Raw genomic sequence first — 24,814 nt, 5'->3', positions numbered from 1 at the left:
GCAATGATAATAGGGAAGACACCCAACACTCCACCTTTGAATGTCCATGTTGTGGGAAACTGTAGAATTTCCCCTGTATCGGATAAAGGAAGTATCCATGATAGAACACTAAATACCTCAAATAATCTTGATGAAGCCAAGGTGAAAGAAGAGGTTCAGGACTGCGAGGTTGTTCCTCCCCCTAATGAAATGGTAACTATATATTATTTTAATTCCAGTTCCATGATTTTTACTTTCATGTTATTTCTGAAATATGTTTACATTGGGCACTATTTGCATTTGGTTCTTCGTCTAGGGTGGAACATGTGAGTTAGCAGTGGATACCATCAGCAACATAGTTGCTTTTGGTACCGTATTTGAGGATGAGGATGTTAATAGGATGATACATGGAGTTCCGTTGAAGGAGGGGTGTGTTAGGGTGTCAGTGGATGGGGCCATTCAAGCTGAAGCACAACTTCCTTTCCCAGTGGAGGGTGAGATGGGATTGGTTGGCCAAGCTGTTGGAAGTCATGTGGCTTGGCCTGAGGAGCTTGTTATTCGAAGAGTGAATAAGGTAAGGACCTAAATCTGATCTACATATTGTTGTTTGAAGTGAGTGTGAGTTGTTGAAGAAATTTATTTAGTAGGATCAGCTTCATTTTGCCACTGTAGGATGTTCTAATTAAAGTCAATTTCATTAAATAATGATGTGATTTAATTTATATGCTAACAGAAAAAGAAAAGGAAGATGGATTTTGTCAAACAATTGTTTGATCAAGCTGAGCTAAACTCATTTGTACCAAAGCGCTGCAAATTATTGTATAAACATGCCAAAACTATTATGAGCCAAACTAGTGAGTCGATAAGCACGGTGTTGGACGATAAAGTCTTCGGGTTACACAAAGAGCTCTTCATATTGACTGAGAATGTCACTGATCTTTTAGAAATGAAGAAGATTGGCCAAGGAGTGATAGCAGCATACATGGCGTAAGAACCTTCTTACTCAACACCCAAACTTTGATTTTAAATGTCTCAAGTTTCAGCAATTTAATTAGTCTATTTTGACACAGGCACCTACATGAAATTCTTACTGAGAGAGACCTTTGCATTCATTGATCCTGCAGCCACATATAACTGTGAGAGATCAGGATTTGGTCCTTACTTAGTGGATCGGTTGAAAGAAGGAAAGGCTGATCGTATATTCTTTATGCCCTACAATCCGGGGTAAGTATTCTTTTTATACTTTTAGTGGTCAGCTGCATTCTGCTTGGTTAGTTGCATCATGTGGGCTATGAAATAATGTAGGGAACATTGGATTTTGACAATCATTTGGGAGGATGAAGTCTACATCTTAGACCCTTTGCCAAAACCGGTCCATTACACGGCATGGGAAACTGCAGTGATGAAGTAAGCAATGTTATGCTTCTTTATTTTAATTTATTTTTCACCAAGTAACATTTCTGCTGAAACTGGACACACTTGGTGGTGCATGTAGTGCGGTTAAAAGTTACAATGCTGAAAAGGGGAGGGCTAACAAAATGCCTAAATTAAGACTACTCCCGGTAAGCATTGTATATGTGGTTGATTGAGTTACAATATTTGATTTAGAGTGATAGTCTTTCAAATTTAATTAATAACATGAATAAATAGGGCGTACCTAAACAACCGGGTGGAATTGAGTGTGGCTACTATGTTATGCGGTACATGAAGGATATTATTAATGATGACACACTTTCCTTTTCGACCAAGGTATACGTATTAGGAATTAACAGAAACTTTGGTTTAAATATTAGCGCATTTCATTATGACTTACATTGATATATGTTTGTTGTGTATATATATATATATATTTGTAGTGGGCGGTAAAGACTCGGAAAGGATATACCCAACAACAACTTGACGAGGTGCGCATGGAGGTGGCCGACTACTTGCAGACCTTGTTGTAGATTTTGACTAGGATGGGGATTTTGAGTAAGGCTAGATAGCTTTTGGTTCACTTTCACTACTTACAGACCTTGTTGTAGATTCTGACTAGGATGAGGATTTTGAGTAAGGCTAGATAGCTTTTGGTTCACTTTTTTTGTAGTAGATGAAGTGAATGCAGCAATTATGAACAAAATTGCTATATATAGGCATTGTTAGGCTAGCCTTGTAGTAGGTTAATTGGGGTTTTGTTTTGCCTATTTTGTGAACCGTCAATGATGATGATTTTGGACAAAATACCCCAATATATATTGAAATCACTTTGGTCAACTGTGGATATTGCAATATTGTATAGCAGCAGCTACATATTTTGTGGACATCAATCCTCTTATTTCAAACTGATGTCTATGTATAAAGTTTAAATCAGTTATAGCTATAAGAACTGATGTCCAGTAAGAGAGATACATCAGTTCCAAAATCAAAATCGATGTCCCATTAACAATAGGAAATCGAATTATTATGTTGGAATCTATGTGCCATAAGCTACTGCACATCGTCTTTTAGACAAAGATCGATGTCCAATATAAGTATTGCCATCGATGAGGACAAGAAAACCAATGTTATGAAAATATATTGACATCGTTTTTTTTAGTGATTCGATATATTACATAGCATTAGACATCGTTCTTTTACTGGAACCGATGTAGTATGAGATGATTAACATCGTTTTTTCCCTAGAATCTGATGTTAATGTAAGTAAATAAATCGGTTCATATAATATTCAACTGTGTTTATTGAATAAGGAATGGTAGGATATGAGCCAAATTACACGTCTAAATCATGAACAACAAGAAACGTTCATGGTAACTGATGTGTGAAACAATATCAGTCATCGTTTTTAAGTAAATAACGATGTTAAAATGTATGTTGGGCTATAGGATCTATATTTCTATAAGCATTAAAGGAAAAAATATGAGGGTTTAACAATATATAAACATATAAGTTTGTCAGAATTTAAACGTATTTACATCGATTTATAATGAAGAACCGATGTATATAATTATACCAGACATCGGTTATTTTCCGGATCTTTCTCATCACCCACTAAGACATTGGTCGGAATTCTTTTTCTCATCGGTTTTTGGCCGATGTCTGAGGCCATAATTCTAGTAGTGAAAGAACTCCCCATTCCATAAAAGCTACTACAAATGTTATCAAAAACAACTCTTAATGTTGTAAAAAGATACTCCATTTGTTCATGTATATAGCTGCCACTATAAGTGAAAGCTATGCTCAATGTAAAAAAAAAATGATGATATAGTAAAAGATACTCCAAATGTTATCAAAAGCTACTCTTAATGTTGTAAAAAGCTAATCTTAATGTTGTAAAAAGATACTCCATCTGTTCATGTACTACTGCCAGCTTTCAGATTGGTGCAATACACGTTATCTTGTTGTGGCGCCCCAACTCACCACATCAACCACACTTGATAGGCCTCATCGTGGCACCGCAATATACTTCATTCGAACGGATTTGGGTCAGCCAAATGACCTGTTAACCAATTGAGGCTTCACCACAGAAGTTGAACTCACCTCATCTTCATAAAACCTCCCTCACAATATCATCGAACGTACGCTTCTTATGAAGAAAGAACATGATTATCTCGGACATATACTTGCACCTCGCATAAGGTTTTGCATCCATGGCTAAGTTACTGCAATTTCACATTAATGGAAGAACAATCAGCTTCTATTTTCAATATCAATGAAAACACAAAACCTGCTGGAATCAGATTGAAAAAGTACTAGCGGAGGAGAAGAAAGCTACTATCACAATAAGGTAAAGTCACTATAATAGTTATATAAAGCTACTAAATGTAATCAAAAAGGAAAAAATAACAGGAAAACAGAGACATGATATAAAGATTGGTATTATAATGAAGAATGAAGACAGCGGCACATGATATAAAGATTGGTATTATAATGAAGAATGAAGACAACAGTGTGCCGCTGCATTGCGAGCCTATCACTCTATCAATAAGCTTCTAGTTTTGATATGAATGAAAACATAAAACAAAAACAAGTGAGGTAAAGTTAATCGAACAGAAGAAAAAAAAACTACTATCACAGTAAGGTAAAGTCACTATAACAATTATATAAAGCTACTGAATGCAATCAACAATGAAAAAATAATGAAAGAATAAATATATATATGACAAGAATCAATGCAAAGCAGTGTGTCGCTGCACCGCAAACCTATAACTCTATCAATCAGCTTCTAGTTTTGATATGAATAAAAAGGCAAGAGGAAAAAACAAAGAATGTATAACAAAACAGTTGACGTAGAATTATTTCAGTGTGTTAGTTGCATTCCTTAACTGTATCAGTAACAATTACACATTGCATTAGTAACTTTCTCTGTACATTTTTCTATAGCACAATCAGCTTCTTTAACTATAAGCTACGTATGATTTAGGTTTAGCAAAACAAAAATGAAATCACAGTAATGAAAGTTGAACTACAAATCAAGCTAAAGAGAGTGCAGAGAGAGAGAGAGAGCTAAGATCGAATCAAAACAAAAATGAAATCATAGTGATGAAAATGAAAGTATAAATCAAGCTAAACCAAGTGTAGAGAGATGGAATCAAACATCAATGATTGATTAGAGAGTGTGCAATTCATGGACTACAGAGTGTAGAGAGAGAGAATGCTGGGATCGATTCAATGAGAGAGAGAACGCTAAGATCGATTCGACGAGAGAGAGAACACTGAGATAGATTAGACGAGAGAGAGAACACTGAGATTGATTCAACGAGAGAGAGAGAGCTTCGTCTGCGATTTAGAGAGGGAGCTTCTGCAGCGATCTTGAGAGAGGTTTGTCTTCGTCTGCGTGCAAGAGAGAGAGAGAGAGAGAGAGAGAGAGAGATCGTGGTTAACTGAAATAGAAACAGAAATAATAAATGGTAGAGAAAGAAAGAGACAGCTGAGGGTAAATTAGGTATAACAAAAAAATGAGTTAATGGTTTTGGGCCCTAAAGTGACATTATGTGTACAAAATAATTTCGGTGACCTTATGACTAATATCAGTCTCAAATTGACACTTATATGTAATTTTCTATTCTTTATGTGTGTAATACTCATTGTCATATTATTATTACTATTTACTATTTGACAATAAAGACTTGTCTAAATGGGTAAATGTTTTGAAAATATTTGACCTATTTGGTAATTCCTTTATTTTTTGTGTTAACAAATCTCACTTGTAGATTCTTATGGAATACAGCTCTAACCCATTAATATCCACCTGCCTTAAGAAGTGAAAGATATTTCAATATAAATGTAATAAAGATAATGTATCGCCTTGGCCGATATTTAGTCGAAAGACCAAAGTTGAGTCGCCCAAACCTTCCTCGTTGAAGTTGTTGAGGAGTGTGGAAATGTTTTGGCCTTCGATTTCTCCCATAAATTGAAGCAAAGCTCTCGCCTTTCGGATATACTCTTTTTTATTACCAAATTACTTTTTAAATATAAGTTTAGATTTTAAGTTTGAAATAAATTTTGAACGGCATCCCACCGGGGCCAATCTCAAATCTTATCGTAATTGTTCTCATTTTAGATTCTAAAATGTTTTGCTCTTTGATTTCTGCCATAAATTGAAGCAAACCTCTTGCCTAATGGGTATGCTATCTTTTTTTTTATTTTTTTTTATTACCAAACTACTTTTCAGATATAAGTTTATATTTAATTTTGGTCGGCATTCCATCGGGCAATCGCAAGTCTTATCGTAATTGATCTTATCTTGCAGGGATTCTGACATAAAATAGTCAAACATTTCTAGTTGCTCCGAAAAATTGGAGCCACAAATCTTTAGATCTTACTTACTCATTTCTTGTTTAAATTTAACTTCTTTACATCTTGAAGTATCAATTGATATGTAGTTGGCCTCTTATTGGTGTTGCTATTGAGAGTTAATATAATCAATCTTATCTTTTACATATTCAAGCTGGATCTGAACATTGCACATTAATTTCATAATCAATAATTAACACACGTGTTATATTTTCTTTGTATTTTTCATTCTTGGATCAAAGTAATCAATAAGAATTTCTAATATAATTTGGGGCATTTTTCTTTTGATTTTCTGATTTTGGGAGTTTGTACATGTTTTATGATTAATTTTTTGAAATCTGAATTTGACGGAGGAAAAAAGAAGAGGGAAAGTTTCGAGTATAAAAGGTAGGCTATTCTCCCCGTTTTTAAAGCACCTGAAAACGACGAACCTCGGAAACGTTCAAAATTCTCCTACTTTTTCAAATTCGCCCATCAGATTCATCCCCCCACATTCATTCCACGTCAACCCAGTTCAAATCCAATTCGATTCACCAACCCCCCAAAACCCTAATTCCCAATTTGTGAGCCATCGCAAATTAGGAAAGGTCGAAATGGCTTTGACCCACACGCATTTATACTCTCTGCCTCCGTCAATGTCTTTGTTTCTTGGCTTCAATGGCTGCCAAAGCTTCGTGCTTTTTCTGCAAGGCCGAGAGTGATCAGTTCGTTAATGGCTGGGAGCTCAAGGATGGGTCTTTCGCCCAGCTCTGCAAGAAATGCGGGTCAGCCCAGTTTTCCTTTTTCATGTGTTTTTTAATTTTGTGATAATATTGGTCTGTTTAGATTGAATTGAATTGGGCTGTATGTTTAGATTGTTTTTTGTTTTCGTTTTTGCGTTGAGGGATTATGTTGCTGCATGTAAATGTTTTTTTTTTTTTGATTGAATTGATGGTGTGTTTCTGTGTGTGGTTTTGGGTTGATAATGATTGGATGCTCCAGTTGATTTGTCACATTGTCTTTTGGATTTAAATTGGTACAGTTGTTCATCTTTTTGTGGTAATTTATGCTATTGGTTTTAATGGAAGGACTGAAAACGGAGTGCAATCCGTTAAGATTTCTGGTTGAGATTGGTGTATAAAATGTAGAGAGTCAAAATACGTAGATTCTAGTCACAACTTCACCTATTTAATATAAAAATGAAGAGATCGAGTCATAATAGGGATAGGTGTTTAGTGCTTACACTATCATGTAATGGTCTAGAACTGTAGATAAAGAAAGAGCCCTTGATTAAGCCTATTTGTCTAGAGATAAAGAAAGAGCCCTTGATTAAGCCTATTTGTCTAGAGATAGTGCTTACACTATCATGTACAACCGCTATTAGCTTCGAGGCTTTTACAAGTTAGTTAAGAGGCTAAATACTAGACGGTCTACATGTAAGGGGGCTTCTGTTTCTATCCAAAGGGCCATGGCTTAGAGGGTGCCTTAGAAGTTTCTTTTTCTTATTTTCAATGAAGCAGAGGGCTTTTTTCCCGAAAGCAATCCAGTGATTCAACAAAAGAGTTGGTTCCTCTCTGTGCAACCTAAACAATCTTATATGTGAATATTTGAGTTAGCTAGAAGATTATGGAATGACTTTCTGCAAAACATTCAAAATAATGTGTGCTTTTCTTAATTTGTTGCTTTGATAAATCCCTTAAATTACAGTATATCTTCGTTCTCCAACATTCCTTGAGTTCGTGTTAAACAAATTTAAAGTGAGATGCATGACTCACTAGTAATGACTAACAACACAGAGCCACCTAGTGGTATTATGTAAATTTTTTCTTTTCTGATCTACACTAGTAAAGCCAAGTAAGGTGATTTGAAGACAGTTTTACCTTTTCAAAGTACAAGATTACTGGTATAATAAGATCATGATTACATAAATCATGACCTACTATCTAAAATCAACTGTGTTTTGTCTTGTGATCATCACCACAAATCAATCCAAAGGAGAAACCAACCCACATGTAAATGCCCTCTCTAGAAGTTCTGTAAGATGTTTCATTGAGAAAGGTCAAAATAATTTGATGGTAGATCTCTCTAAGTATAAAGGTCTTCTCCGTTGAAGACTTCAACAACAATGCCTCTGTAAATAAATGATTTGAGGACCACCCCTCCCCCTTTTATGTATAACTTGGAATCTGCATGATATACGAAAGAGATTTAAGAGAATGGTAAAGAACTTAGGTAACTATCTGGAAGGCACAATTAAGTGCAGCAACTGCTCGCTATTCATAAGGATTTAATGGGTTGAAATACATAACTTGTGTTTCGTGGAACAGAAACATTGTTGAGATACCTCTTTGGTCTTTCACCATCTTTTAGAATATATTCTGTAACCCAACAAAATTAAGCATAAAAGCAATTGGGACAAGGTTCTTGGTCTCACAAGAATGAATTAAATCTGAAGACACATTCTCAGTCTACCTTGCAGGCGCAGGGTATATTTTGGATTTTTGAGACGAAACTCTGGGACACCATACAGGTGAATTCCTTACAGGAGAACTCCCTAGAACTTGCTCATAGCACTTTGTTTTTGACCTCGTACTTCATGAACCATTCTTGGGAATGTTAGTTGTTGATAAAAGATGTATTTTCCAGGATATTTCCCACACTCTTTCTGGGTAAGGAAGATCCTGAAGTGTATTGACTAAATCTACGTGCCTCGAGAGTGACAAGTATCTTTGTAGGGTCCTGCAATATAAGAGCAAGTTAATTCAAATCAATTCCTCAACCAAATTGCAATAGCGTACGAGTTGCTTGCATGGAACCAACTTCATGACATTTAGTAGTTGACAGGTCCAGTGAACTTTAAGCAGTTTAATTTGTTATATGTACATAGGAAAAGAGGGAGTATGATTAAAGTAGGAAACTTATTATTTGCATTAAATGTTGCCATAGAGAAGTTTAAATAAATACAGCATGCTTAACTTGGTTTGAATAATTTGATTTTTCCGTTCTTTTTATTTCCAATTCTCAGCATGTTCTGTTAAGAAAATTGTGATATGCTCCCGAGCACTTGTATGCTGTGACATAGGGTTTTCAGTCTTATGGTTGATTTTATTTAAGTGCCGAGCTTTCATATTGGGACTCATATATCGGCCACAATGTCATTGTGTTAAACAGCTCTGAGCATTGAAAAAAAGTAACTGACGATTAAAGTTCAAATTTGGTTTATCCTTGGGTTTTTATTCTCTTATACTTAGCCCTTGCAATCTTAGCAATAATTGGGACCTACTGTCATGAATCCGCACAATGAAGTTAAGTCTAACAGAAGTCCGTAGCTCAAATTGATTGCTTGCATGTAACCGTAGTCAAAGAAATATCTTACCTTAGAAGGGACATAGGTTGATCATTGGTAAAGAAGTTCCCAAACTGTACCTCTAGCCCATCCAACGCAATTCCTTATTATGTGAGGCCATACTTAAGAAAGTATCTAATGCATAGCAATTTTCCCCTCTGATCTTCTTGGGACATAAATGCTAGGTCTCGAGTGTAAACTTTTTTAATTACTGTAGTGTGGTTTTAATTTTCAATATGGTGAAGTTTGAAAGTGCAAATGTGATAAATTATCCATTTATTCCTCATAGGTTTTGGTAAATGGTAACTGACTATATCCTTTGCAAATTTAGTTTTGCTTATGTGAATGGTATATTTTGTGAAACCTTTCACATGGAAGCAGAAGGCTGGAGAGACTGTGCTGTTTGTGGGAAGGTAAGTCTTCTTTTTTGTTTTTTTAGTATAATTTTATTTTTTTCATTTTCTTTCGGACATCTGTTTGTGAATCAATACAAATTCTATTAGGTTGATTCAGATAAGAACACAAAACTCTTTGTCTTTCATTCTATCATCAATATTTTTTTGAAAGAAAATAATAATTGGTTTCCTTATGCAGCCACTCCATTGTGGGTGCATTATGTCACGCCACAAGTATGCACCACTGGATTTCGGAGGCGTAGGTTGCACAAAATGCTTACTAGAAGTTGATCAATCTATTGCTTCAGGTCGAATGACCAGAATGCTGAAAGAAATAGGTCAGTGATGATGGTGAATATATAGTGTATATACCTTTTGAGATTTAGTATATGTGAATGCCTGCTGTAGTGTCTAGTCTATGCTTTTATGGGTATTCCTTTGTTGGAAAATAGTTTGCTTGGATGCTTGAGGGCCCAACATTCATATCTGCCCATAGCTGATGCTGATGTGTGGCTATATAAAATAGCTGAGCTACTTTTGATTTGGAAGTCTCATTTCAGAGAGAAAGTATACAATTATGTATATCTAACACGGTAGATTTGAGCTCCCTCTGGCCGTCCAGTCCTTGGGTGGCTCAAAATATAAACACATATCTTTCTAGATTATCAGATTATTTTTGGAAGATTCCTCATTTGCATATAAATACAGCAGTCAGTGTTTATGTGCTTGGGTTGTACGCTTGAGTTGAAATCTCTCAGGAATTAGACAAGGAAAGTTAGACAATAAATGAAATGAAGAAACATTGGTTACAAGCTGCTTGTTTTGTTCTGAAGATTTTACCGAACTTATCCGTTGGCTTCTTCAAGTCTGAATTTTTTATTTTCTCTCTTATCACTTGGAATCAAAACAATTAAATAAGTAATGAAAAAATTCTACATAATAGTTTATCTTCCATATTTGTTTCCTTAACCAAACATAGGATGGTTCATCTGTGCTGTTGTACTGGTAAGAAAAAATTGTAATATGACTGAATGAGGGACTGACCACTGACCAAAGCCAGTTCCCTGCTATTGCAGTTGCCAAGTACAAGATGGACCCAACAGTTTCATCTGATCCTACTAAGAAAGTTTTTGAGTCCCTTTTTCCTGAATCTTTACAAGCTCCAGCACCTCAGATTGGAGAAGAATCCAATACGGATGCATCTAAAGGAGATACAGCTTGTGAAGCCAAAGTAGGCACTGAAATACCTCAAGTGGATGCCTCCACAGGAAACCATTTACACCCTGACAATCTGCCGAAGATGACAAGGGCTGAGCAACTCCAAAAAGTCTCCAGAAAGTATCCATTAATCTTGTGTCATAGGTTTTAGATGTTCGAAGAAGTAAGTCATCATGTTCTAACATAGTTATATCTTAGAAGTTATTTTGCCTATTCTTTTTTCCAAGTTCATTTCAGTTTCAGTAATAAGCTCCGCTTACTGCAATGCAAAAGTTGGTTCTATATACTATATACTCTGAGGTTTCCTTGACCAAAGTAAGCTTAAACTCTGATCTTATACCTCTGTTTGAGAAGTCATCAACCGTAAGTGATACTAATCACAGTACAGGATTTCTTGTGATACCGTAGAAATATGCAGAGGTGAGTTTCAGCGGTACAGAACATAAACTTTTAACTTTTACAAGCACAATAAAGATGATCATGATCACTTCGTTTTGGTGTCATTTTTTTTTTCTGAGAAGAGGTGTTGATATCATACATTGGGAGTTGTTTGATTTTCAATGTTCTCAACCATATTTGTTGGTGCTGCAGTTGCTTTTACTTTCCATAATTGTTGTCAGTATTCATTTTTCTGGATTCTGAATAAGTCCCTAGTTATCTCTCTTTTTAAGCCAACTGTTAAATTCATTTTTGAGGGTGAACAATCATTTTGGCCATTCATTTAATTAACTTTATTGATCCTTAGTTCGAAAGCAACAACCTTCAGTTAATTACTCCAACACCTATAGAAACAAGTCTAAAACAGACAAGGTAGATAGCTTTGTTTAAGGACTTAATTACAATTATATGTTTTTACAATTTCAAGTTATACTTTGATCCTAAGCTTTTATTAAACTAGTGAGCTAATTCTCTGTAGTTGAGTTTGATATGTGACGTCATTGCTTCTAATAGGAACAATCTCCAAGGGACATTGAAACAGGTCTAACACCTGTAGATACAAGTCTGAAAGCAGACCAGGTAAACAGCTTCTTATCGACTACTTGACCTTCATTGCAATCATAGGTTTCTATAATTTTCATTTATATTTCAATTTTAGCTTTTATTAAACAAGCAAGCTACTATTCTGTACTAGAGTCGTGACATGTAATATCATTGCTTCAAATAGGAACAATCTCCAATGGATGTGGTAACAAATCCAATGCCTATAGAAACAAATCAGAAAACAAACCAGGTAAATAGAAAAAAAAAATGGTTTTTTTTTTTTGGTTTTTATTATTCAACCTGTATTACAGTCATAAGTTTCTATGATTTCCAGTTATAAGTTGATTTCAAGTTTTCACCAAGCAGGTGAGCTACTACTCATGTACTTGAGTTTGATATGTGACATCATTGCTTCTAATAGGAGCAATCTCCAAGGGACAATGAAACAGGTCCAACGCGTGTAGATACAACTCTGAAACCAGACCAGGTAAATAGCGTCTTTTCGACTACTTGACCTTCATTCCAATCATATGTTTCTATAATTTTCACTTATATTTCAAATTTAAGCTTTTACTAAACAAGCAGCTACTACTTTGTGATAGAGTTGTGACATGTTCTATCATTGCTTCAAATAGGAACAATCTCCGATGGTTATGGAAACAAGTCCAGTGCCTATAGAAACAAATCAGAAAACGAACCAGGTAAATTGTTTTTTTTTTTTTGGATTACTCAACCTTTATTACATTTATACATTTCTATGATTTCTAGTTATACTTGATTCTAAGTTTTTATGATACAAGTGAGCTACCACGTTTTTATGATACAAGTGAGCTAGCACTCTGTACTCGAGTTTGATATGTGACATCATTGCTTCTAATAGGAACAATCTCTAAGGGACTTTGAAACAGGTCCAACACCTGTAGATACAAGTCTGAAAACAGACCAGGTAAGTAGCTTCTTTACGACTACTTGACCTTCGTAGCAATCATATGTTTCTCTATAATTTCATTTGTATAATTATATTTCAATTTTATGCTGATAAGTGATATATTGCTTCTAATAGGAACAACCTCCAAAGGATATGGAGACAAGTCCAATGCCTGTAGAAACAAGTCATAAATCAGACCAGGTAAATAGCTTATTTTCGAGTACTTGACCATCACTACAATCATATGTTTCTTTAGTTTCAGTTATACTTTCTGAGTTGTTACCATTGTGATGAGAGATATCATTGCTAATAATAGGGACAATCTCCAAAGGATATGGAAACAGGTCCAACGCCTGTAGAAACAAGTCTGAAAACAGACCAGGTAAACAGTCTCTCTGTTTTTTTTTTTCATTACTCAACCTTTATTACAATCATTTGTTTCTATGATTTCCAGTTATACTTTGATTATAAGTTTTTACCAAACAAGTGAGCTACTACTCTGTAATTGAGTTGTGATATGCGTGCCATTTTTTCTAATAGGTTCAACACCTGAAGAAATAAATCTGAAAACAGACCAGGTAAAAAGCTTCTTTTGGAGCATTCGCCCCCGTTACAACATACCGCTATAATTTCCAGTTCTACTTTGATTTACTTTTCAACAAGGAAAGTTGTACTTTTACTTTTAAGTATATACCAAACAAAGAAGCTACTGCTTTGTAATTGAGTTATGATATGTGATATCATTGCTTCCAATAGGAACAGTCTCCCAAGGGATATGGAAACTAGTCCAAAACAGACTAGGTAAACAGCCTCTTTTTGAGTATTGATTATTGAACCTTCATTACATTCATATGTTCTCCAGTTATACTGCTCTTTTTATTATTATTATTACTATTATTACTATTATTATTATTATTATTATATTTTTATTTTTAAATAAAAAATCAAGTGTTTGTTAAACTTAATAAAATATTCACCATTCTGAAACTTTTCTCTCTTTTCCATATTTTTTAGTGATGTTCTGAAACTAGTTATTATCCTCCAGGACTGTGAACCCTGTGCTATCCTTGGATGGGTGAAGGCCTTTTATGCAATTAGAGTTCATAGAAGTCATCCATCTCCATTAGGGTTTTCAAACTTTCTGCGCGGAAGTGGAAATTGAGTAATTTTCTTTGTTGTTTCCATTGAATCTTATGACTGTAATGTGAATGATAGAGGAGATTATAATTTTCAGCCATTTATAAGTTTAAGTGCACTTCAAATATACTATGATCGAGAACAAATTTTGAAGATATAAAACGATCATCACAAAACAGAGGTTATCCATTCATCAAACGAACTAGACAAACTACAAATGCCACGAAATTGGCAAGAATTCACAGCCTTTGGTTATATACATCAAACAACAAGGATACAGATGCGGATCGACCTGATCTGGAATCAGACCACAACCTAAATTGGAACCGACTGCCATTTATAAGTTTAAGTGCACTTCAAATATACTATGATCGAGAACAAATTTTGAAGATATAAAACGATCATCACAAAACAGAGGTTATCCATTCATCAAACGAACTAGACAAACTACAAATGCCACGAAATTGGCAAGAATTCACAGCCTTTGGTTATATACATCAAACAACAAGGATACAGATGCGGATCGACCTGATCTGGAATCAGACCACAACCTAAATTGGAACCGACTCTAAATTCAGACCTCGAGACGACCACTTTGAAATTCCCTACCAGTTCAGCAACCCCGAAACCAACATTTAGTTTTCCATAGTCAAACCGTAACGTAATGCCAAAAATATATAACACGTCTTCCACCGGTACACGTTTTCCATAGATTCATTGGAAAAATAATCTCTCTAGATTCATACGGTCATACCTGCTCTTAGTTCCTTCTATTTCCACTTTGAAGTTAGTTTAGTTATTTGATTGATTAATTAATAAAGCATCTAGGAAGCTACGTCTTACATAATTTTGACTGAAAAAATAAATAAAAGAATTTTCTAAGCAATTGAGAGGATTGGTTCCATGCTTTTGCACTGAAATTAGTTTAGTTAATTAATTAGGCATCTAGGAAGCTTCGTCTGACCTAATTATGTAAATACATACGTAAAAGAATTTTGTAATCAATTGAGAGAAATTGGAACCATGCAGTGATGTTGGCATTTGCCTATATATATATATATATATATTAACATGTAGCTTTTGCAGCAAATCATCTGAAATTATTTTTCTGTGCTGAGTTTCGGCGATTCCGGCCACCTAAACTTTCAATGACATCCGATGCTCCATCCACACGCCTCAGTGCCCTACGGGACAGAATGTTTGTGTTGCATAAGTACATCAGGTCTCAAATGCCAAACCATACGTCCTATGGTCCATCCATAAGTGGAGTCAGTGCCCTACAGGACGAATTGCTTGTAATCAGTAGTGCCCTAGAGGACGAATTGGAATTCCCATCCTCTCGGCCCAGCAGGCTTGCAATGCTATGCGAAGCAATAGGAAGCTTGATAAACTTAAGGGAAGAAATGACCGAATTGCTGAATCTTTGGGAATTAAGGGCACGGCGACGACAAAGAGGATTTTCACTTTCCGAGCTTGATCGAGATATTCTATATGAACTCCTTCTGAGTGTTGAGATGTCTGAGACTAAGAATATGCGTAGCTATCCCACACGTCCACGTATCCAGTTCAACCGGGAACGTTTGAAAATGTTAAAAAAGATGTATGGAACCTGTTCGGACCCTCGTATATCTGTTGTCACTCAAAATTTGGCACCGTCGGAGTCGGCATTGGATAACCTCGCGCAGCTTCTCGAAGGCGCGAAGCAGAATAGTGTAGAGAAAACAGTGCTGCCAATATTCTACGGTGTTGATCCCTCCGATGTACGACATCAAACAGGAAGTTTTGCACAAGCCTCTGCAGACCATGAGATAAAGTACAAGGATGACCCACAAAAAGTAAAAAGGTGGAGAGCTGCTTTAACGAAACTGGCAAATCTCGCTGGCTGGGATTCAAAGGGCTGGTATGAATTATTTATTACTTATTATGTTGATTTTCTTTCTTTTTCCTTATTTGTCATCTATTATTTAGTTACTCTATATAGCAGACATGTATCCCTTTCTCTAAGGTTGTCGAACTCTAGGGTTTGACGTACCCAGCTATTCATCCATAATCTATGGATATTCTAGTTGGAATTGTCGTGGGATGGGGGGAAAATCCAAGCTACAGGCTTTGAAGGATCTTATCTCCCAGAATCGACCTTCCATTGTTTTTCTTTGCGAGACGAAGATGAAAGAGAAGGTTGAGTTTCTTGATCTTGCTCGTGCATTAGGTTTTCAGCATTCCCATGCGGTGCTGAGTGTCGGCCGATCTGGAGGATTGGGTCTATTTTGGAGGGATGATGTTACCTTGCGGGTTCGATCTTCCTCTGCTAGGTTTATTGACGCGGAAGTGGGGGGAGGCCCTGGTGATCCAAGATGGCGTTTAACAGGTTTTTACGGTCATCCAAAAAAGGCTGATCGTTTCTTATCATGGCAAACCCTACGTGACTTGAGCGATGAAGATACTCTTCCTTGGCTTACCATAGGAGATTTTAATGAGATTGTGCACGCTGATGAAAAGTTGGGGGGAAGACGTCGATTAGAGAGGCAGATGGAGGGTTTCCGTGAAGCCCTCGGTTATGGAGATCTTATTGACTTAGGGTTTCTCGGTGCCAAATATACTTCGAGTAACAGCTTGACAAAGTTAAGGTTGGATAGGGCAGCAGCTACTCCTACCTGGAGTGACATCTTTGGTTATTCTAGAGTTCGGCATCTGCCACCATCGACTTCAGACCATATTCCTTTTCTATTGCAAGCTCGTTTGGATCCTATACCCAAGCATACATGCTATCATCGCTTTAGGTTTGAAAGCTTCTGGGTTCAGAACCAGGAATGCGAGCAGATTGTGAGATCAAGTTGGAGTTTACCTAATTGGGATCAGCCTATGTTTAATCCAATGTTTTAAAAGGCTGAGGCGTAGCCGAGGCATTTTCGGGAGAGCCTCAAGAAGGCGTTCGCCTTAAGGCGTAAGGCGTAAGACTTACGTATAAATCAGTTGTATTTATGTATATAACTAGTCTTATATATAGAACATGTATTGTAACCAAAAACTAACATTTGACAACCAAAATCAGACTACTCCCTCCCAATTACACACTGAAACTCAGAAACCAATCACATAGACTGAAAAAAACAGAAGTTGGGAATTGTTTACATACAATTTTGATGGTAATGGCTCAAAGCTTAAAAGCTGATTATCAGCATCATTGTTATTGGCTTCACTGAGATCCCTCAAACTTCTCCTAGGAGTCTTGTCTATGCAGCCACATCATGTGCCCCTGAAACTCACAAAACAAACATAACCGTCACGTCACAACACAAACATAACTGTCAATTTCTCTAAAAGATAATAACAGAAGCTATACCAGAAGCTAATTATCAGTGATTAGCTAGTACTCTAGCCAGCCTCACTATACTTGAAGGTGTTCGATCTGCCATACAAGGAACATTACTACAATAAGTAGAAACTTAATTGAGAAAGCAATTCTGCTAGAGGTAAAGCAGCAACTTTGGCCATAATGAAACACCACTCCTTTGTTTTGATTACAAAATGATTACCAGAAACACATGAAAATCCCAGATTGCTATCATATATGAGTAATATGACCAAAGCACATGATAATCCCCAACACTATGGTCTGCATATTCTGCAAACCTTGCCAATACCATGTTCTTTCCCTCATTTAGTATCAATTGCTATCACTGCACCGATTGCTATCATACATGATTTTCATTCATTTATGCTATTATCATAATCTCACATTCCCAGTTGCACCAAACTGATTAATTGAACAAAAAAACAAAACATTTGCTGCAAATCGGATTCACCAGCAAGATCGAGGAAATCAAATTCATACCTTAAATCCTTTGCTGCAAATCCGATTCCAAATCTCCAAGTGAGAAAATATCTTGCTCCAAGTGCGAAAAAAGCCTCCTTTAGAGCCAAATCCTTGAGAAAACTCATGGGCTCTTGATGATTTTATCAAATTTGTTTCTTGGGAATTGGGATTTGGAAGTGAAAGAGTCGGAGTTTTGATGGAGGAGGCTGAAGGAATCGAAAATAACTTCAGCTCGAGACCTGAAGGAGTTTTAACTCTCAAAACCACCAAAACGACGTCGTTTTGGTGAATAAGCAAATAAAAAAAAAATTTCTCAGGCGTTCGGTTTAGACGCCTTAAGGAGCGCTTTGGCCGCCTTTTCCACCTACATCGCCGCCTTGTCCGCCTCTGTACCTCACCTGCAAAACACACTCATTTTCTACAGCACCTCGCGCTTTCTAAGAGGCGCGCTTTTTAATACATTGGTTTAATCTGACGAAGAAAATCCAAAGTACGAGTAAGGCTTTGGATAAATGGCAGCGTTCAACTTTCAGGGCAAGGCAGGATCGTATGTTGGTGGTTAGAAATCGGCTTGGTGATATCATGGATCTACCCATAACACCAGCATTACAGGAGGAGAAGAACATGTTGACTATTCAACTCCAACAACTGGTTACGCAGGAGGAAGCTTACTGGTCCCAAAGAGCCAAGGTTACTTGGTTGAAAGAGGGAGACAGGAATACGAGTTACTTTCATAGGAAGGCTTCAAACAGGCAACGAAAGAACACTATTCATGGCCTTTTTGACGAGGCTGGTAAATGGTGTGATGATGCACAAGGAATGGAAAATGTGATCACATCTTATTTTTCTAAGATATTCACAGCAGGTAACCTGAATAGCGAAGCTGTGTCTAAAACTCTTGAGGCAATACAACCTCGTGTGACTCCTGAGATGAACCAGCAACTGTGCGCTCCTTATTCTTCTGAGGAAGTTCGAATTGCTTTGTTTCAGATGTTCCCAACTAAATCTCCAGGGCCTGATGGATTGCCCCCTTTGTTCTATCAGCATTACTGGGAAACTATTGGTGAGGACCTCACCTTGGCAGCTAAGAATTTTCTTCACTCTGGTCAACTTTTGAAACAGATAAACTTCACTCATATTTGTCTAATTCCAAAGGTCAAGAATCCTCAACATATGGCAGATTTACGACCTATAGCCTTGTGCAATGTGATCCACAAAATCTGTTCCAAAGTGATTGCGAATAGATTGAAGCTAATACTACCTTATATTATTTCTGCTTTTCAAAGTGCATTTGTTCCAGGGCGCTTAATTACTGATAATACTTTGGTGGCTAATGAATTTGCTCACTTTATTCATAATAAAAGATCTGGAGATGATGGATATATGGCTTTAAAGTTGGACTTTAGCAAAGCATATGATAGAATGGAGTGGACTTTCCTTCGGCAGGTTATGGAAAGGTTTTGGTTTTTCTACTCCATGGGTTGATATGGTTATGCAGTGTGTGACTTTTGTACGCTATTCTTTTTTTGTCCGAGGTAAGCCTTGTGGTTATGTTATTCCTCAACGTGGATTGAGACAAGGTGACCCTCTGTCACCTTATTTGTTCTTACTTGGAGTGGAAGGTTTCTCAGCACTTTTCTCACAGCAAGCTACTCTGGGGTTGTTACCGGGTATATCAATTTGTGAGGGAGCCCCTTCTGTGAATCATCTCCTCTTTGCCGGTGATAGTATGCCTTATGTAGAAAGTTCTTTAGCAGCGTGTATGCAGATTCAATCTGTGATTTCTACTTATGGGGAAGCATCTGGTCAATTAGTTAATTTTAGCAAGAGCTTTATTGTTTTTAGTAAGAATGTGGAGCATAGTGTGCAAATTGATCTTGCCAGGTTCTTAGCAGAGGTGGAGATTGTTACTTCTCATGAACGTTATTTAGGCCTCCCAACCTATGTGGAAAGAGCTAAAACAGAGACTTTTCAGTACTTAAGGGAGAGATTGGATAAGAAAATTCAAGGCTAGCAAGGGAAACTCCTTAGTGGAGCTGGAAAGGATATATTGATAAGAGTTGTGGCCCAAGCATTACCGAATTATGCTATGAGTTGTTTTCTTCTTACCAAGAGCTTTTGTGATGATTTACAGCAGAAGTGCGCTAAATTTTGGTGGGGAAGCTCTACTGATAAGAAGAAAATTCATTGGAAAAAGTGGTCTGATTTATGTTTACCAAGGGAGAGTGGTGGAATGGGTTTTCGTAATTTATATGCACACAATCTTGCTATGTTGGCAAAACAATTGTGGCGAGTGTTGGAAAATCCATCTTCTTTGGTTGCAAGAATTTATAAAGCTCGATATTTTCCCCATCATTCTTTTTGGGATGCTCCAGAGTCCATCGCTCCTTCATATTCCTGGAGAAGTATTATTGCATCGAAGGAGTTGGTACTTAAAGGAATGCGTTGGCAAGTAGGGGATGGGAGCTCCATACATACCTGGAGTGATCCGTGGATTCCAAGAGCTCCATCTTTTATTCCTGATAGAAGAGGCTTAAATGTGGAATTGGATTCTAGAGTAAAGGATTTCATTACTCCCTTTAATTGGGATATTCAGTATCTTAACCAAGTTTTTACACCTGAAGATGTGGAAGCTATTCTTTCAATTTCGTTGAGTGACAGACCAGCGGTTGATAGATGTATATGGCACTATGATCCAAAAGGTCAATTCACAGTCAAATCAGCTTATAAATTAGCTCTTTTTCTTCAAGCTTCTCATATTGAGTCACAAGCTGAGTCAAATGATGATGAGTCTTCAGTTCAGTTTTGGAAAGAGGTGTGGCACGCAAATATTCCAGCTTCTGCAAAAATTTGTATATGGAAAGCTTGTCAAGCCATTTTACCAACGAAGGACAGATTATTGCATCGTCATGTTAATATAGCTGATTTGAGTTGTACTTTGTGTTCGGATGCACTTGAGACTACAACACACTTATGCTTTGAATGCCCCTTCACTAAGGCATTAATTGAGGCAGCTGATCCCTTGATTCATCAAGTATGCCTCTCTCCCAATGTACAATTTCCTTCTTTTAAAGGTTGGCTACAAGTTTGTTTTGCTTCTTTATCTAAACTTTCTTTCCATAAGCTTCTATTCCTAGTGTGGGCTGTATGGAAAGAGCGAAACAATAGGACTTGGAGAGAGAAGTCTTCTACAGTTGGTAATGTCTGCTTTCAAGCCAATGCATGGCTTCATGATTTTCAATTCCATCAGGTCAAAAAAGGGATAGCACAGGTGTCCAGGATAGCAACTTGGAAGCCTCCATCAGCAGGTTGGCTCAAAGTCAATTTTGACGGTGCATTCTCAAAACAAACTCATTTGGGTGGTGTTGGAGTTATTATTAGAGACTCAGAAGGCTCTTGTATGGGGGGCATGTTTCAGCATATTGAAAATGTTTACTCCCCGGAACAGATAGAGGCAGTAGCAGGGAGGATACCTGTGCGTATGGTACAATCAAAAAACCTAGCACCTATATCCATTGAGACAGATTCTTTGAACTTAGCTTGTATTGTCAACCAAAGCTCAGGTTCAATTACTTCTACTTATGGAAGACTCTATGAAGATATTAGTGACGGGCTCTCATCTATACCAGGAGCCATGCTTGGGCATATTTCTAGAGCTGGGAATGCTGTTGCGCACTCTTTAGCTAAGTTTGCCTTGCATTCAGGGCAACAACTGTGTTGGCATACTATTCCTCCCTTATGTATTCAAGATGCTCTAGTAGCTGATTGTAATCTTCTTCAATGATTAATATATTTGACATTTTATTTCAAAAAAAAATATAGCAGACATGCAGTTAATTCATGTAATTATTATTATTTTTAATAGAAAGAAAGGAATTGCATTCTATTATGCAATTGAAATATTTATTATATTGGAAATGAGTACATCAGACATTACTTCTTTCTGTTCTTAATTTACTACATAGTTAATTTTCACATCAAAAATTCATAATATTACTTGATAGAAACCTTGTATGGTCTTTTAGGTGTCCTAATTGATCCTTTAATTGATTGTTTATACCTATTGAAGATTGCTATACACCTCAAAATATTTGTTTTTTTTTCTTCCCTTCATCCCCACCCCACCTATATATCCTTATTGTTAGTGAGATTTAAATCTCTGACCTCTATAATGTTTCCTAAAAAGTGCGTTATAATAATTCTCTAATTATTTTGTTTTTATTTGGCTTACATAGTTGAAGTCTATAAATGTAGTGGCTACATGTAAGTAAAACTCAGTGCAAGAAAATGTGAAAAATATGAAATTTACCATGAAATTTTGTGACAATAAAGAAAAGACAAAAAACATAAGAACAAGATTCTCATTAGACTCATTAAATCAACACACACACACGGGAGTATTCAGAGCACCGATATGCACTTGCATCAATATGAATAGATGGCTAGATACATCAATTTGACTTTTTGGTAATGTAAACTAAAAAAATCAAGGGTTGAGATCATTTAATAGGTACTGGATCACTTGCACTATAAGTGCATAGAAGAATTTCCAATATATATATATATATATATATATATATATATGCCCATTCTAGAGAGAACCTCCTTACTTTAAGAATTTGAGGATGATTTTAGACTAGTATGTGACCTAATTTAATGATCTCAACCGTTGATTCCTTAGACTCCTATGCAAGAATTGTGTCTACAAAAAATCAACCAAATCCATAGTCATTTGGTCATTCAAAATTGTGTAAACAAATGTGGTCCATTAGATAAAATTAAAATGAATATTGTGGTAATCAATTGGTTGAACATTTTTTGATTTGGTTAATTTTTTGTAGGATTCATATGTATGTATGTAACCAGAGGATGAATGATTTAGATTATTAAACTACAAGTTAAAAATAAAAATATCCTCACTTTTCCAGTTTAAGGAGGTCCTCTCTAGATCATCCACACACACACACTGTGTGTGTGTGTGATATATATATATATATATATATATATATATATATATATATATGTACTGAGGGCCCTTCCACTAAGGGATCTTTTTTTGTTACTTTAGGGGTTCTTTTCTGGGACCCACTTTTCGATCGCATTTTGGCATCTCGACCATTCAATTTTTAGATCTTAATGTTTAGATCACTTTTGAAAATTTTAATCCAAATTGGTGACCGTTAAGGTATCGAAATAGATTAAATCAATGGACGAACCGAATCTGTCCAATCTGAACTGTTCATGCTTATAATTGTAAATCGCAGTTTTGAATGCCTTAACAATTATCAATTGGCCTGAAAATTTACAGAGATGATATACTCATATATACCTAACAACTGAATGGTTAAGATGTGAATATATGATCAAAAAATGAGTCTAGTGAGCGATCCCTTAAAATTATTAAAAAAAGGAATCTCTCACTAGAAGGACCCTGTATATATATTATTGTCATCTAATTATGAAAACTAATTCACCGAATGTTCGTCTAATAAGTTAAAGACCCTAAATATAGTGTATAACTTGAGTACGTATATCAAGAATATTATATGTTCCTTAACCTAATCGAAGTATCTTATCTATGTCCACTGTATAGGCCCGAAGCAGAACTCATTCAAGTAGTTGTTGATGAGACATGGAGGAAATTGTATTCTTCTTTTTCAAAACCTGCCATTAAAAGTCTGCCATCAACACCTTCTTGGTCCTCTTCTTGTCTACAGAAGCATGATGTCTTTCTAAGTTTTAGAAGGGAGGATACCCGCTTGAAGTTTACGGACCATCTATATGCTGCATAATTCAGTGTGGAATTTCCACCTTTAGAGATGACATAGATCTTGAGAAAGGAATGTCCATTCGTAAACAACTTGACAAAGCAATTGAGGGATCAAAGGTTTGGGTTGTCATCATTTCACCAGATTATGCTTCTTCAAAATGGTGCTTGAATGAGCTTTTGAAGATTCTTGAATGTAGACAAGCATCTAAAGTGGGAAAGAAGAATGAAACTTTGATGAAGCCATTTGAAGAATATGAAGAACAAGCTCGTACTTTGGTGAATGGAGACAAAACACGTAAGGGGAAGGCTAGTTTGCGGAACAAGGAAAACATCACTAATCATAATAAAAGGTTAGTCATCTTCAGTTTCTTGCATGTTAATTAATTATTATACTTACTTTGTTAATTGTTTTAGCATCTTTGTTTTCAGGAAAATGGGTGAGTTCAGACTTGGCGTTAACTATGGCGGAAAGTGGGTTGGTTCTGGTTACATAGGTGGTGAGACAGAAGAAATAGTGGTTTCAGAAGACATTACTTATACTGAGCTTCTAGATCAACTGTATCATATTGTTGGAGTGCATCCAAATGAAAATGAGATCAAGATTAGTACGATCAATGAATCAAAATCACCGGCTTATCCTGTGGAGATAATCAATGATGATGACCTCAAAAATTTTATTGATCAGAGCATTTCTTCCGATATGCACTTGAAGCATCCATTGCCAAATTCTTCTAGAAGGTACTCTCAACTTTTAAATTGTGATACTTTTGGAAACACAACTTTAGACTTATTGATCATTTGTGCTCGTCTTCTTTAGCTACTAAAATGCTTGAATATCTTCTACTAATTTGATTCACCTAGCATTACTCTTATTTTAATTTTTTACTACCACATTACTATTGCTGTATTGTTTGGGATACCAGAGCTATAATAAACCGAAAAGTGGGGTTTCGTGTAGGGTTTATATATGTTCGGGGTATATGAAATAGACATAAGTTATTTAGCTAGTTGTCTCATCATTCATGGTGTACTTTATCTGCTAATTTGCAGCAGAATTATTGAAGTTAGAGTTTTGGTTAACCATGATGGAGAGTGGGTGAATTCTACATATGTTGGTGGCAAAACGAAAGGAATAATAATCTCAGAGGACATTACGTATCAAGAACTTGTTGATAGAGTGTATGGTGTTGTGGGAGTTGATCCAAATGAATATAAGTTGATTATGAAGACTGCATATAAGTCAAATCTACCTACTCAACCTGTGGAGATAATCGATGATGAAGGCCTTGCATTTTTCATCCATGATGAGAATCTTTCACTGGGTATGAGCTCCATATTTACTTTGTGCACTACCCTTGAACGACGGGCATTTCCTAATGGAAGGGATGTACCCTCTTTACTTTGGTCGCATTTATATGAAATCTATGCATTAGTCTATTGGATTTGGGACCTATAATCGATCTTATTCTTTTTAATATTTTGAAACGCCGAT

General features: G+C 36.2%; 1 protein-coding gene and 1 long non-coding RNA gene across 5 annotated transcripts; both read left to right on the top strand.

Annotated features, from left to right (window-relative positions):
- The first annotated feature begins 1,473 nt into the window (after nt 1-1,473).
- Nucleotides 1,474-1,928, top strand: LOC112201714. The gene is made up of 3 exons (XR_002936873.2): nt 1,474-1,541; nt 1,630-1,728; nt 1,836-1,928. It is a non-coding gene; the product is annotated as an uncharacterized LOC112201714 (long non-coding RNA).
- A 4,225-nt stretch (nt 1,929-6,153) lies between these two features.
- Nucleotides 6,154-13,919, top strand: LOC112202603. Of its 4 annotated transcripts, XM_040506805.1 has the most exons (15): nt 6,156-6,515; nt 9,408-9,489; nt 9,671-9,809; nt 10,548-10,809; nt 11,010-11,109; nt 11,435-11,499; nt 11,641-11,706; nt 11,855-11,920; nt 12,092-12,157; nt 12,306-12,371; nt 12,551-12,616; nt 12,734-12,799; nt 12,915-12,980; nt 13,139-13,399; nt 13,644-13,917. In XM_040506805.1, the coding sequence occupies exons 8-14, from the start codon at nt 11,867-11,869 to the stop codon at nt 13,157-13,159; spliced, it is 405 nt and encodes a 134-aa protein (XP_040362739.1). In that variant the 5' UTR covers nt 6,156-6,515; nt 9,408-9,489; nt 9,671-9,809; nt 10,548-10,809; nt 11,010-11,109; nt 11,435-11,499; nt 11,641-11,706; nt 11,855-11,866; the 3' UTR covers nt 13,160-13,399; nt 13,644-13,917. The 4 variants fall into 4 exon arrangements, with proteins under 4 accessions (XP_040362737.1, XP_040362736.1, XP_040362739.1 ...); XM_040506803.1 differs by lacking the exons at nt 11,010-11,109; nt 11,435-11,499 and having other exon boundaries at nt 6,154-6,515; nt 10,548-10,852; nt 13,139-13,176; nt 13,355-13,399; nt 13,644-13,918; XM_040506804.1 differs by lacking the exon at nt 11,435-11,499 and having other exon boundaries at nt 13,644-13,916.
- The last annotated feature ends 10,895 nt before the right edge of the window (nt 13,920-24,814 follow it).

This window comes from Rosa chinensis, chromosome 5 (genome assembly GCF_002994745.2).
Source record: "Rosa chinensis cultivar Old Blush chromosome 5, RchiOBHm-V2, whole genome shotgun sequence".
NCBI classification, from domain to species: domain Eukaryota; kingdom Viridiplantae; phylum Streptophyta; class Magnoliopsida; order Rosales; family Rosaceae; genus Rosa; species Rosa chinensis.
The sequence above is the reverse complement of the archived record's forward strand: the minus strand, read 5'-3'. Positions and strand labels throughout refer to the sequence as shown.

What these genes read in the sequence shown, in the direction of transcription:
- LOC112202603 (XM_040506802.1), top strand. An exon ending in CAAGTCTGAAAGCAGACCAG is followed by an intron (nt 11,707 to 11,854) that starts GTAAACAGCTTC and finishes TGCTTCAAATAG; the next exon opens with GAACAATCTCCAATGGATGT. An exon ending in CAAGTCTGAAAACAGACCAG is followed by an intron (nt 12,617 to 12,733) that starts GTAAGTAGCTTC and finishes TGCTTCTAATAG; the next exon opens with GAACAACCTCCAAAGGATAT.